The 12,539-nt window shown below is 48.0% G+C and overlaps 1 protein-coding gene across 4 annotated transcripts in view; it reads right to left on the bottom strand.

Annotated features, from left to right (window-relative positions):
- Positions 1-12,539, bottom strand: part of CCDC40 (coiled-coil domain 40 molecular ruler complex subunit) — an 87,934-nt gene that overhangs the window by 32,666 nt on the left and 42,729 nt on the right. For all 4 annotated transcript variants that reach the window (XM_073684104.1, XM_073684103.1, XM_073684106.1 and 1 more), the window contains exons 7-9: positions 12,156-12,313; positions 2,981-3,103; positions 2,771-2,892 (exon numbers count right to left, since the gene is read on the bottom strand). In XM_073684104.1, coding sequence (XP_073540205.1) covers positions 2,771-2,892; positions 2,981-3,103; positions 12,156-12,313 — 403 coding nt within the window. The remainder of the gene's footprint in view (positions 1-2,770; positions 2,893-2,980; positions 3,104-12,155; positions 12,314-12,539) is intronic.

Here is a 12,539-nt window from a genome sequence, read left to right as displayed (position 1 = left end):
TTCTTTCTTCCTCCTGGAGGTCACTCTTAGCTCTACAGCCCATCCAGTCTCCCCCTCACTACCTCCTGGTGCCTCAGCTGTGGTTGGGGCTGAAACTTAGTCCCCTGTTTCAACTGCGGCCTAGTCAAGCCAGCAGGCCACAACCCTTCTTTCCTCAGACAATCAGACGCTCACAAGGGTAATTCTTCCACTTTGCCATGTCCCCACCCCCTCCTACTTCCACTGCACCGCCATTTTCTTTATCTGCAGCGTCTCCTAGCCGCACCAGCACTATCCGCTAGTGTCCCATAGTGACTCCATGGCTTCTGTTCCCTGGACAATCCCTCCAGAACTCCTTATCATTCCGGAACTGTTAGGTTGCATACCCCTGGGAACCAACACCACGTTCCCCAGCAAGGCTCTCACCCTCATGGAGCATATTAATCCCTTCCTACCTGTCCCTTCATTCCGCCTTCTTTTCACTGCACCAGGTACCTTGACCACTGCCCATAGTGAGCCAGACCCACTAGTCATTCCACACCAGCATGGCAGACCATGTCAGCAGTCCAAGAGGCCTAGAGTGAGTTTTGCATCCCGATCTCAGTCTCTTTCCATGACTCAGAGACCACACTCACCATCGCACTCTTCCTCTCGGAGGCTCAGTCACATCGGGTAACAGATCAAGATTCAGATTCAGACCTGTATTCTTATCAGGCTATAAAGCTGAGAGACATGGTTGACAGTCTTGACTGCGCTGTGAGCCACAACCTCTACATGAAGGTAGCATAGCGTATCTGTTACACACCTGTCCAGGGTGTCCTGGGCTTCGCTGCCCTTTGTTGTGCTCCAGGTCAGGTGTTGCAAGTTGCCTGGTGTGGATCAATGTCATTATCTCCATAGGCCTATTTAAGGCACATTTAGACACACATCTGTGTTTTGGGATTGAGACTTCAGACTTCTATGTTTGGAGTGCTTTTGTTCACACTGCGATTCACATTGATTCTATCTCTGCTAGGTTCCACTACATCCGTTCTACTGCTCCTGAAATTTTTGAGTATGTCAAGTCCTTGCTTCCCACATGCCTTCCTTCTTGTGTCCACCTGGACTTGAGGCTTAGAGGATCCACCTCACCAGGTGAGCCTACCAGAATCCCAAGACCATTGATTCCAAAGATGCAGCAACCACAACACCGTTTGCTGTGGGATACGGATGATCTGCCTGGACTGGTAATGCAACTTGCTATAAGTAAATGGGAGCTTGTCCAAGCTGTAAAGGAACAGAGACGCTGTCCTGGCTATTTTCTATGCAGGCTTATCTAGCTGTATCAAAGATGAACTCGCTGGAGATTTCTTGTTTTCCCTTGATGACTTATTTTCCCTCGCCACCTGAGTGAACCTGCGTTTTAAAGAGTGGTGTAAGGAAAAAAAACTTTGATTCCTGTGTGTCACATATTGAAACTTCTTCAAAATCTCCTCCCAAAATAGCTGAACCGGAACCCATGGAGATTGGCCCACCTTAACTTGGTGCTTAGTGCTTTACATTGTCCTCATTTTGACCCAATCCACCGCATTTCCCCGCTCTAGAAGGTGGTGTTTCTGATTGTCATCACTTCCAGCAGGCGAGTAACAAAACTAGCGGCTCTCTCATGCCGCTCTCCTTGTCTTGTCCTTCCCCTCTGCAAGGTGATGTTGTGATCTGGTGCCTTCATTTCTTCCAAAGGTGGGTTCTTCCTCCCACCTTAACAAAGAGATTGTTCTTCCTTCCCTCTGCCTTTCTCCTTGTATTCCTGCAGAGAAATCCTTACACTGTTTGGATTTGGTCAGAGTGCATTCGTTCTGCCATCCTGGAAGCTTAAAAAGCCAAGAACAAAGCGAGAACAAAAAAACCCAGCCGGATATCAAGGCTCATTCCAGTTTGGCAATGGGAGCTTCCTAGGGGCTGACAGAGTCCGTGCTTTCTCTCTATCAAACTCCTCATGTCACTACTAACAGCAGCATATGAGTGATTAAAAGAAGAATGTCACCCCAATACTCAAATTAAACCACTTATACATTCATATAGGGGTCTTAGCCCCTATAAGATTCATACTTCTACAGATTTTAATTATTTTATGTAAAAACAGTTTTATTACAAATGTAAATGTGGGTTCTTCGGTGTACCCTTGACCTGCCCAAGAGCTCAGTACACCACTACTGCCCCTAAATTGCTTCCACCCATCCTCTTGTGATGATTGACCACACTCCAAGGATATCAGCCTGTATTAAATCCTAACCCCTCCACACACTCACATTGCAGTCAAGAGCTCACACAATGTCATGGTGTGCAGGGCTGAGGATGCAATGCAGGTTGTGCTCCTTGGAGTGCTGTCAATCATCACAAGGGGAGGAGTGGAGGGTGGTAATTGAGATATGGGACAGCGCACCAAGCCCTTGGCCACGCCATGGGTGCAATGAAGCACCTTAATTTGCATAAGCAATAAAACAGTTTTTACATAAAATTATTAAAAGCTGTACCACATTTTTGATTTTTATAGTCTTCTATATAAATGTATAAATGGTTTAATTTGAGTAATGGAGTGAGAGACTCCATTTTTAACTAATGGGATTGGTGAAAGAAACGACCCTATCTGTTACATCAGGAGCCCATCTGTGTATATCAGTCGGGCTCCTGCGGCTGATAGCACCATTACCAAAGCTGTTTTGTAAGATCAGTATGAAATATTTATCAGTTGTGTTTGTGATGGATATGCAGGTCAAATAGCATTAATCAGTTAAAAAGACATCACACACACCTAAAAGCTTCCTGAATAGCAGCATAGGCTTCATCCCTTCTCGTCATCCCAATAAGGCTACTATTCCACTGCTGCAGTAGTTGCTTCTTTTCAAGACAAATAGCTTCAATTTCCATATTGGCCTGTTAAGAAAGGGATCAGGTTTTTTGTTGAAAATCATTTTCATCTTCATTCAGTCTTAAGGTCAGGAAACATACAGTATATTCGAACCTCTGCCACTGCTTCTCGTGCAGCCTTCGTGTCTTCTCTTTGAGCAGATATTTGGGATTCATAGACAGCAATTTGTTCCCTACGCCTGTCAACATCCCTTGTCAGCCGATCCACAAATAAGTCCTAATTAAAAAAAGAAAATATAAATATATATATTGTGATATACACACACACACATATATTATAATATATATATATATATATATACATACATAAATACATACATCCATACATACTACAGGGGAGGTACGTGGTCAGCCAGAACACACCCCATGGACATTTCAGTAATGCAGCAAGCCACTGCATTACAAAATTATATATATATATATTACAGTACAGACCAAAAGTTTGGACACACCTTCTCATTTAAAGTACCGTCGGCCGTGAATGACGGCACTCTCCTGGTCAAGGCCGACGTCAAGAGTCTATACACTTGCATCAGCCATGATCTGGGCCTGGCTGCAGTTCGCCTCTTCCTGGGGGGCTCTGACCTGGACGGCCCGTCTAGGGAATTTATCCTCGAGCTCCTCCAATTCGTCCTCTGCCATAATTACTTTCTGTTTAAAGATACTGTTTATCTCCAAAGGCGTGGCACGGCCATCGGTGCGGCCTGTGCTCCCTCGTATGCCAACCTCTTCCTGGGGGCCTGGGAGAGGGAGATTTTTGGCGATGAGGGGATACAGGGCGCTGACCGGGTCATGTTATGGCTGAGATATATAGATGATATTTTATTTTTCTGGCAGGGGACGGTGGAGGAGCTCGACGATTTTATGTTACGGTTGAATTCTAACACACACGCGATCAGGCTTACCTATACCTATCATCCGAAACGAGTTGACTTTCTGGATATCACCCTTGAGGTGGACCATGACTGCCGTATCCAGTCGGATGTGTATAGGAAGCCGACCGCTGTCAATTCCCTGATACATGCCACTTCGGCTCATGATGTTTCTACCATCAGAGCCGTCCCGGTCGGCCAGTTCCTCAGGATGAGGCGAATCTGCTCTACTAACTCTAGTTTTGAGAAACAGGCCGCAGATCTGGCTGAGCGCTTTCAACAACGTGGGTACAGCAATCGATCCATCGGCCGTGGCTACAGGAGGGCCCGTGATACCCCTAGGGACCATCTCATTTATCCCTCTATTGCCTCTAAACATGATAAAACGGAGAGGATCCGCTACATATCCACATTCAATCATGAGTGGGGAACTATGCGGCGGATCCTCCCTCGCCACTGGGACATACTTAACACGGAGCCCTCTCTGCGGGAACGAATAGGTGATCTTCCGCTTATGACACCACAACGTTCCCCTACTCTGAGGGACATTCTGGTCACTAGCCACTATGTTCCCTCTCGGCCAAATCCGTTCGGATCCCGAGGTCCCACGGTGGGTTCATTCCCGTGTGGCCATTGTGTCGCCTGCGCCAATGTCCTTCGCTGTGCGTGTTCCCAAACTCTGATGGCTCCCGCCAGTTTGATATCCGCCATTTTATCTCTTGTAGCACCACACATGTGGTTTATTTTGCCACGTGTGGGTGCAATTTGATTTATGTTGGCCTAACCACTAGGGAGCTTCGAGTCAGAGTTCGGGAACACGTACGGGACATTGGCGCGGCACGGACAGCCACGGATCCCCGGGAGCTGAAGACACTACCCCGGCACTTTAAGGCCGTTCATAATTGTGACCCCCGCTCACTCAAGGTGCGGGGGATTGATAAAGTGTGTCTCAGCTCCCGGGGTGGGAATGCCAAACGCCTCCTGGCACAAAAGGAGGCGAGATGGATCATCACTCTCGACACCCTAGCACCGCGGGGTCTGAACGAAAATCTAGGCTTTTCATCATTCCTATGATCCAGTATAGTGCTGCTCTGCATCTCATGTGTATGATTATTATTCTTTTCAGGATTTAATCCATAGCCCTATGAGCTATATGTAATCCTAACTGAGGGGTAATTGCTATTTCCCCCTGTTATACTTGACCCTATTGCCTGTTTCGGCTATTTTTTGCTCTCCTGTAGTCCCTGCTATATAACATATGGCGGGATGAGCATATGTGGTTTGCCCATTTTATCTTTTGATTTTAATCTTTTGATTTTAACTGTTTTCCTTTACATTTCTTTTATTCAGTGTATATATATATCTCTGGTCCTTATTCCGGCTCTGATACTCCCATTCTGCCGAAAGCGCTTTCCAACTAAAAGAAGAGGAATGACTGACCGGCCCCGATGGATCCCGCCCACTTGGTTGTCCACGTTCTGCCGTGGAACTGAATCCCTTAAATCTTTGTATTTTATCATATGAACTCTGATATGTGCTATTGTTTTTTTACACTGACTTCTATTTATAATATATATGATATTGTGGGATTTGTGTTTACTTAAAATGCGTTATGGTTACGGTGGAAGTTAGATGCGGCGCTTTGAGGTGGGCGGCGCGCATGCGCGGGTCTACTTACCCTCCTACGGTCCCGCGCGTCTGTCTCTTTGGCGCCGGTGACGCTCCGGATGTTGTCTCCTTGGCACTTCCGGGGCTGCGCCGCTGCCTTGACGGACGCAGCGGGGGCGGGACGCTACAGTGGCCCCTGCGCATGCGCCGGATTTGCCTTCCGGTCGGCGGCCATCTTCTTCCGGTCACATGACTGAACATATGACCATTTGAGAGCGATATTTAAAAAGGTGCCGGTTTCTGGACCAGCGACGCCTCTTGAAAAAGCTATTTACGCGAAACGCGCGTCGAGGCTTGCGGGCCCTACACCTGTTCGCTCCTGCCCTGTCAGTCCACCCTTTCGTCCCCTTTGCCCCTGGTGTTCACATTGGTGAGTCATTTACAATGTCTAGCATATATATACTCTGGATACTTTCTCAATGTTTGATGTTTCAAAGCTGTTTATATATGTACTCTGTATCCAGACTTTCATTGACTTCTTGAGTAATATACTCCTTGCTCCCAATTTCAGTGTGTCACTATTAATGTAGGCCTTATCAGTCCTGTGCCTTGGGAGAACATATTTATTTATAGTCTGTATTAGGACTTTCTCCTTGACTACTTTTTTGTATGGGTTTCTATCTTCTCCCTTGCTGCAGCGTGACTATGGCCGTTTTCTTTATTTTTTGACATGCCCCGCAACTCACATGTATTTGTAATTTGTACTTTTTAATATGACACTTCTACCTTCAATAAAGTTTTTTCTATTTATGCCGTGTACTCGGTTTTCTCCAGTGTTTGCTTATACATACATACATACATAGTACAGGGGAGGTACGTGGTCAGCCAGACCACACCCCATGGACATTTCAGTAATGCAGCAAGCCACTGCATTACAAAATTATATATATATATATATTACAGTACAGACCAAAAGTTTGGACACACCTTCTCATTTAAAGATTTTTCTGTATTTTCATGACTTTGAAAATTGTACATTCGCACTGAAGGCATCAAAACTATGAATTAACACACGTGGAATTATATACTTAACAAAAAAGTGTGAAACAACTGAAAATATGTCTTATATTCTAGGTTCACCTTTTGTTTTGATGACTGCTTTGCACACTCTTTGCGCTGCTCAGCCCCTGGAACATTAGTCATGGACATTAGCCCATTCCTTAGGGACCTACCATCCGTCATTGTCCCCAACTTCGTCAAGTCACATTTCCTAGTCGTAACCTTGTCAGACCTCCCCAGCTCCCAGCGGTCAATACAGCAGTGCGACTCACTTGCGCTTGTACGAAGGTCAGCTAAGGTCCGGTCCGACTCCGTACTGTCTCGTACTCTATTGGGACTGTAGCGTCGGCGTCCCTGCCTCCTGCTAGGCAGGGACGCTGTTCCCCTCACCTCTCCGCTCCGAGCCCGGCGCCCTCCTCCCGCTCTGCTGGCAGCGCCACGGTTCTTAGGGCGCGCGCGCTCCCCCCCCTCTTAAAGGGGCCGCGCGCGCCGTCCTAAGGAGTCCCCGGCCAATGGCCGGAGGACTTCACCATATATAAGGCACCTCCTCCAAAATGGAGGTGCCCGAGCAATGTTGTTGCACTGTTCACTACTCTGCTTCAGCCCTCAGGTCCCGTTTCCAGTTACCTGCCAGTTACCTGCCAGTTTCCTGCCAGTTTGCTGTCTGATTCCTGCCTGTTATCCGCTTACCTGCTTGCTAGCCTGAGGTCCGACGGTCTGCCTTCCGACATCTGTCAGTCTGTCTATGGACCAGCTTGCCCGCTCACCTGGGAGCGCTCACCTGCTACCTGTCTGCTAGCCTACCTGGAGGCTCCGCCGTCACGTGCTGTGACCACCTGCCAGTCCAGAGACTCTTGCCCGCTCACCTGGGAGCGCTCATCTGCTACCTGCCTGTTAGCCTACCTGGAGGCTCCGCCGTCACGTGCTGTGACCACCTGCCAGTCCAGAGACTCTGGTCCGCTCACCTGGGAGCGCTCATCTGCTACCTGCCTGTTAACCTACCTGGAGGCTCTGCCGTCACATGCTGTGACCACCTGCTTATCCAGAGACTCTCGCCTGCTCACCTGGGAGCACACATCTGCCATCTGCCTGCTAGCCTACCTGGAGGCTCAGCCGTCACAGGTCGTACCTACCCTTTATCCAGAGACTGTCCCGGTCACTTGCCGTGACCTCCTGCCCGTTTACCCAGAGACTGTCCCGGTCACTTGCCGTGACCTCCTGCCCGTTCACCCAGAGACTGCCCCGGTCACTTGCTGTGACCTCCTGCCCGTTTACCCAGAGACTGTCCCGGTCACTTGCCGTGACCTCCTGCCCGTTTACCCAGAGACTGTCCCGGTCACCTGCTGTGACTACCTGCCTGTCTTCCCTGGTCGCCACCCGCTTCCTTACAAGGACCGCCCCCTTGTATAAGTTGCTCAGAGGTTCCGCCTCCCAGACCCGTTACAGGGACGTTTGCGTGGGCCTCTCAGACCTGAGTTACTGGAGGTCTCACTACCGCTAAACCCACGCCCACTACCCTCAGGACATCCTGAAAGGTCTCTAACTTCTGCTGTAGCTGTTCTATTATTTAGGGGGCCCTTTCTCTGTCTGGTCTCACAATTTATAGACGGCTGCCATCTTCTGCTGCTCAGGCGACGCTGTCTTTCTATTCGTAGTCTGGCGAGATTCAACTGTTCTACCTCTCGCAGGTAGGTCACTCAGTACTCCATCAGCATTCGTATATATGCAAGATTTTCTTCCGTGCCTATAGCAGAGAATGACACCATGCCGTCTTCATCCGGTATCCAGTCCTGATGATCACGTGGACTGCTTATTTTTATCACACTAGACTTCTTTACCATAATTTGCATGGTTCGGCCATTTCTCCCAATGAGCTTTCTTACCAGAGCATGAGGCACCCGGATGACTTCTTCCCGCAGACTGAGCTTTTCTCATAAGCTCCAGTTGTCTAATGGCTTGTTCCGTCTTCAACCGGACAAACCGCTTTGTGCTAACACATCGCCAGTGCATGTCACTTAGGATAGCCACCCTCTTCACTGTGACTTCGGTTGTGGACAGGACCATCAGCTGTTTAGCTTCTGAGGTCGAGTACACCTTACAGGCTCCCACGGCCTTCTTAAAATCTTCATGCATGGACTCGCTGGTGCATTCTTCTCTCAAATCTTCGGGTACATCTATGAGGCACTTGTACCGAGAAGTTTCTGTCTCACTAGTGGTCTGCAAACGATCAACTGGCTCAGGATTCAGGGACAACTGACTTTCAGCTTCTTCACCCTGTATGTTTCCCCTGAGCTGACTCACAGCTAGGAACCCAAGAATTCTCCTCAGGTCCACCATCTCATGGTATAAAGGATTAAGTGCACCTTGTTTGCCCTTTTCCTTCTCCAAGGCAGCCTCGTTCACCGATTGGTACTTTACCAGGCGACCTTTGAGCTCGAAAACTTTTTCCTCTAGCCCAGCTACTCGCCTCTCAGCAGCCCATCTCTGAAGCTCGTCCTGCTTTAACTGCTCCTTTATCAGCAGAGTTCTCTCAGACCTCTCTGTCTCCAATGCGCCCACTCAGCTCTCGACAGCCAGTCTCTCAAGCTTCTGTTGCTTCAAATGGGCTTGTAGCGTCTCCTTGAGCTCCTTGATTTCGGCTCTTACACCCACCGAATCATCCAAGCTCGCATTATTCAAGGTGGTATTTACTTCACACCTCCCTTCTCCAGTGGCAAACTCCTGACCCTGGTCTGTGGCTTCTCTGATAGACTCCTCCACCTTTTTCCGTTCAGCTTCCATCCTGCAGATTCTATCCTTAAGGCACGTCTCTGCCCTCTGGAGATCATCACAGAACGTCTGCAGCTTCTTCACCTGAGCTTCCAGTCCCGGGATCTTTCTGCGGAGATCATCATTCTCATCACGGGTGTCCTGTAGAGTGGTCTCAATCACTTGGCGCATGTGCTCTCCATCAGCCTTATCATCCTCTAGTTTTTTCTTAACCTTGAGGAGGTCCTCATAGTCCCTCTTGGTTTGTTGCAGTTTCCTATTGAATTTTTCACGCATCTTTTCTGCCTCCTGGTCGTGACCAGACACTTCATCTTTTAATGCCCCTTTCAGGGCGGATAGCTCCCGGTCTCGCTGGTACAGAGAGTCCTCCAGCCGCTCCTTCTCCTGCATTAGAGGCTTTACTTGGTCCTGGAATTGATGCAGCTCCCTCATGAGTTCACCATACTCCTTCTTGGATTCACACAGCTCCCGGTTGAACTGTTTGCGCAGTCGTTCTAGGTCTTGATCACGTCCAGAAACTTCATCCTGCAGCGCCTCTTTTAAGGCAGATAGCGCCCTATCCCTCTGGTGTAGACCCTCATCCAGCCTTTGCTTCTCCTGCATCAGCTGCTTCACTTGCTCCTGAAATGTCTGCACTTCCTTTCTTGAGACCTCTGCTTCTTCTGCATCCACAGAGCCTTTCTTCACTTGCTACAGCTCTAACTGTACCAGGGAGAAACGATCTTTCATCTCGTACAGCTCATCTTCAAACACCGCTTTGTAAAACTTCAACTGAAAAACCTTCTCTTTGGTTTTGCGGAGGTCCTCTTTATTTTTCTGGAACATTTCCTCCCATTTATTGATTTCCTCGCTGCTTTCCTCCAGTTCTCGCTGCAAGTTCCTCACAACCTGGTTTATTTTCTGCCGTTCAGACTCCAGGCTCAGCTGGTCCGGGGACACGTTCTGCATGTTCTCCAGGCTCCAGCTCTTGGTCAAGATTGGCCACCTCCTCTTCTATCCTTGTCTCCTCTATTTCTAAAGGAGGATCCACACTTGGAATAAAGGCACACAGCATTGCATTTTCTTTATTTACCCTTTCAGCAAAGGCTACAGGAGCAACCTTTTTGTGGCCCTTGCGCTTTCGACGACGAGAGTAGGACTTTCTCACCTCGTTTAACTCCTCCTGACTGAACTCTCTGTCTACTTTCGTAGTGTCACCGTCAGCTGTGGGGTCTGTGTCACTCCCCCTGGTGTTGTGGACCAACAAGTCACCTCCCACTTTGACGTCAACCCCTTCTACTGGAGCTACCCAGTTATCAACGGTCCAATTGTCATTTTTAGGCGGCACCAACACATGACCAGTAACCACTTCTGGTTTTGCATGCTCCACCCACTTTTGAAACTCCGCCTCCTTTTGGACAACTATACCTGTAGGGGGTACTCTAAAAAAAAAAAAACAGCAATAGTCCTAGGACCCAGTTCACAACATCTCTTACTACTACCCTGGGCACTCTGGGATAGTACAGGCGCCACAGGAGAACTCAAGGAATGGTCCGCTGCTGCCATTCTATAAGGGGCCAACAGCTCCTGCCGTTCCTGTACCATGTCCTGTTGTCGTTTCTTAAACACCTGCTGCTGCAATTTTAACAGGCGCTTTAATCGCTCAATAGCTTCAGTCTCATTTGCTGCTCCCTTCACAGCCAATCACGGTGCGCTGCTCACACCGCTCTCTCCGGAAAAATTTTCGTGGCCCCACCAAGCCACCACAAACCAGGTTTGAGTGCGACGACAATTTTTCGTAACCCCGCCGAGTTACAGCCAGATGCTTTATAATCTTTGTGGCCCCGCCGAGCCACAGCAAACCAGGTTTGAGTACGACGGCAATTTTCGTAACCCCGCCGAGTTACAGCCAGATGCTTTAATCTTCGTCGCCCCACAGAGCCACAGCCAGATGCTTGCATCCACATTCGTCGTCCTGTGCCGTTACCCCTTGCAACCAGGCTGCAGTTGCCCGCATTCTCTAACCAACTGTAAGGTAGTGCTATTCATCATGTTGAGGGAAACTCACATCACCGGGTCAATTAAAGCACACATGCAACGTTTTCCGGTAATCTACAGTCCAGCAGTTTATTACACATCATAAACAGCCTATAACATAGTCCATCTCAGTGGCTCGCAGGCATGTTACACATGTAATATCCTAGAGCCTTTTCAGTGGCAGATATGCCCACTTGGCTCCAGATACAGCCTTCAGCAAGGTAACAACATCAATGTCCATATCAAGCAGCGTTTTTACCTTTGCCCGGTCTAGCGGCTTCCATCAGCTCTGTTCTGCCAAAACTGTGGCTTAAGGCTCACCAGGTGTGGCCCCCCCCCCCAGGTCACGTGCCTTCCAGGGCTAATGGTGTCCCAGACACAGGGATCAGGCCTCTTGCCTTCCAGGGCTAATGGTGTCCCAGAGACAGGGACCAGGCCTCTTGCCTTCCACCCTGTTTCAAAACCACCAGGATTTATATATCCTTCTGTGCGCACAGGACCTGTGATGATGTCACAGTCATGTGATCAGTCACCTGAAGGGGAGGTACATGGTCAGCCAGAACACACCCCATGGACATTTTAGTAATGCAGCAAGCCACTGCATTACAATATATATATTTATTACCTAAATGCAGTATTATATAGATTTGATATAGTTGCAATAGAAATGACCAGTAAAAAGATTATGATGGTATAAAAACTAATCATAAAAGTTAATGACAGATATCCATTTTTACTTCCGTACCCCCTCACAAAAAAAAAGTTTCAGAAAAGTTTTCCAATATATTATTCAATTCCAGAACAGCACCATTGAAAATACAACTCATCCCACAGTAGAAGCCATTTATAAATCAAAATGAAAACATTTTGGTTCTCAGAATGCAGTAATGAAAAATCTTGAAGCGTTAAAGCCCAGCAATGTTTGCCTTCAGATTGCCGTGGTACCTGTTTCTGCTTCTCCACCTCAGCCTGCATCCTCTCAGCTTCAGTTTTCTGGAGAGCGCGTTTCATAATGGAGATGTCTGATCGCACATCGCTGGACATATTCTCCATGTAGAATAAACGCAAGGCCAAATTCTCCACCTCGGTTTGCATGGAAGAAACTGAAAGAATGAAAATGAGATGGTCAAAAATCTTTAATGTGAAACTAGAATGGCTAATTTTATGAATAATTTAGACACAGATATTCAAGTACATTTTTATGATATGAAGATGGTGTTAGTCATTAAGGTTTAAAGAGGTTGTCCACTAATTTAACATTAGGATAGGTCATCAATGCCTGATCCGTGGGGGTGTGACATTGTTCCCAATGTCGGCTGGAACTGACCA

Source organism: Phyllobates terribilis, unplaced genomic scaffold, assembly GCF_046119375.1.
Source record: "Phyllobates terribilis strain yellow unplaced genomic scaffold, ASM4611937v1 Scaffold_5__5_contigs__length_657084704, whole genome shotgun sequence".
In the NCBI taxonomy this organism is placed as follows: domain Eukaryota; kingdom Metazoa; phylum Chordata; class Amphibia; order Anura; family Dendrobatidae; genus Phyllobates; species Phyllobates terribilis.
Note: the sequence above shows the minus strand (reverse complement) of the source record. Positions and strands in the feature narration are given on the sequence as shown.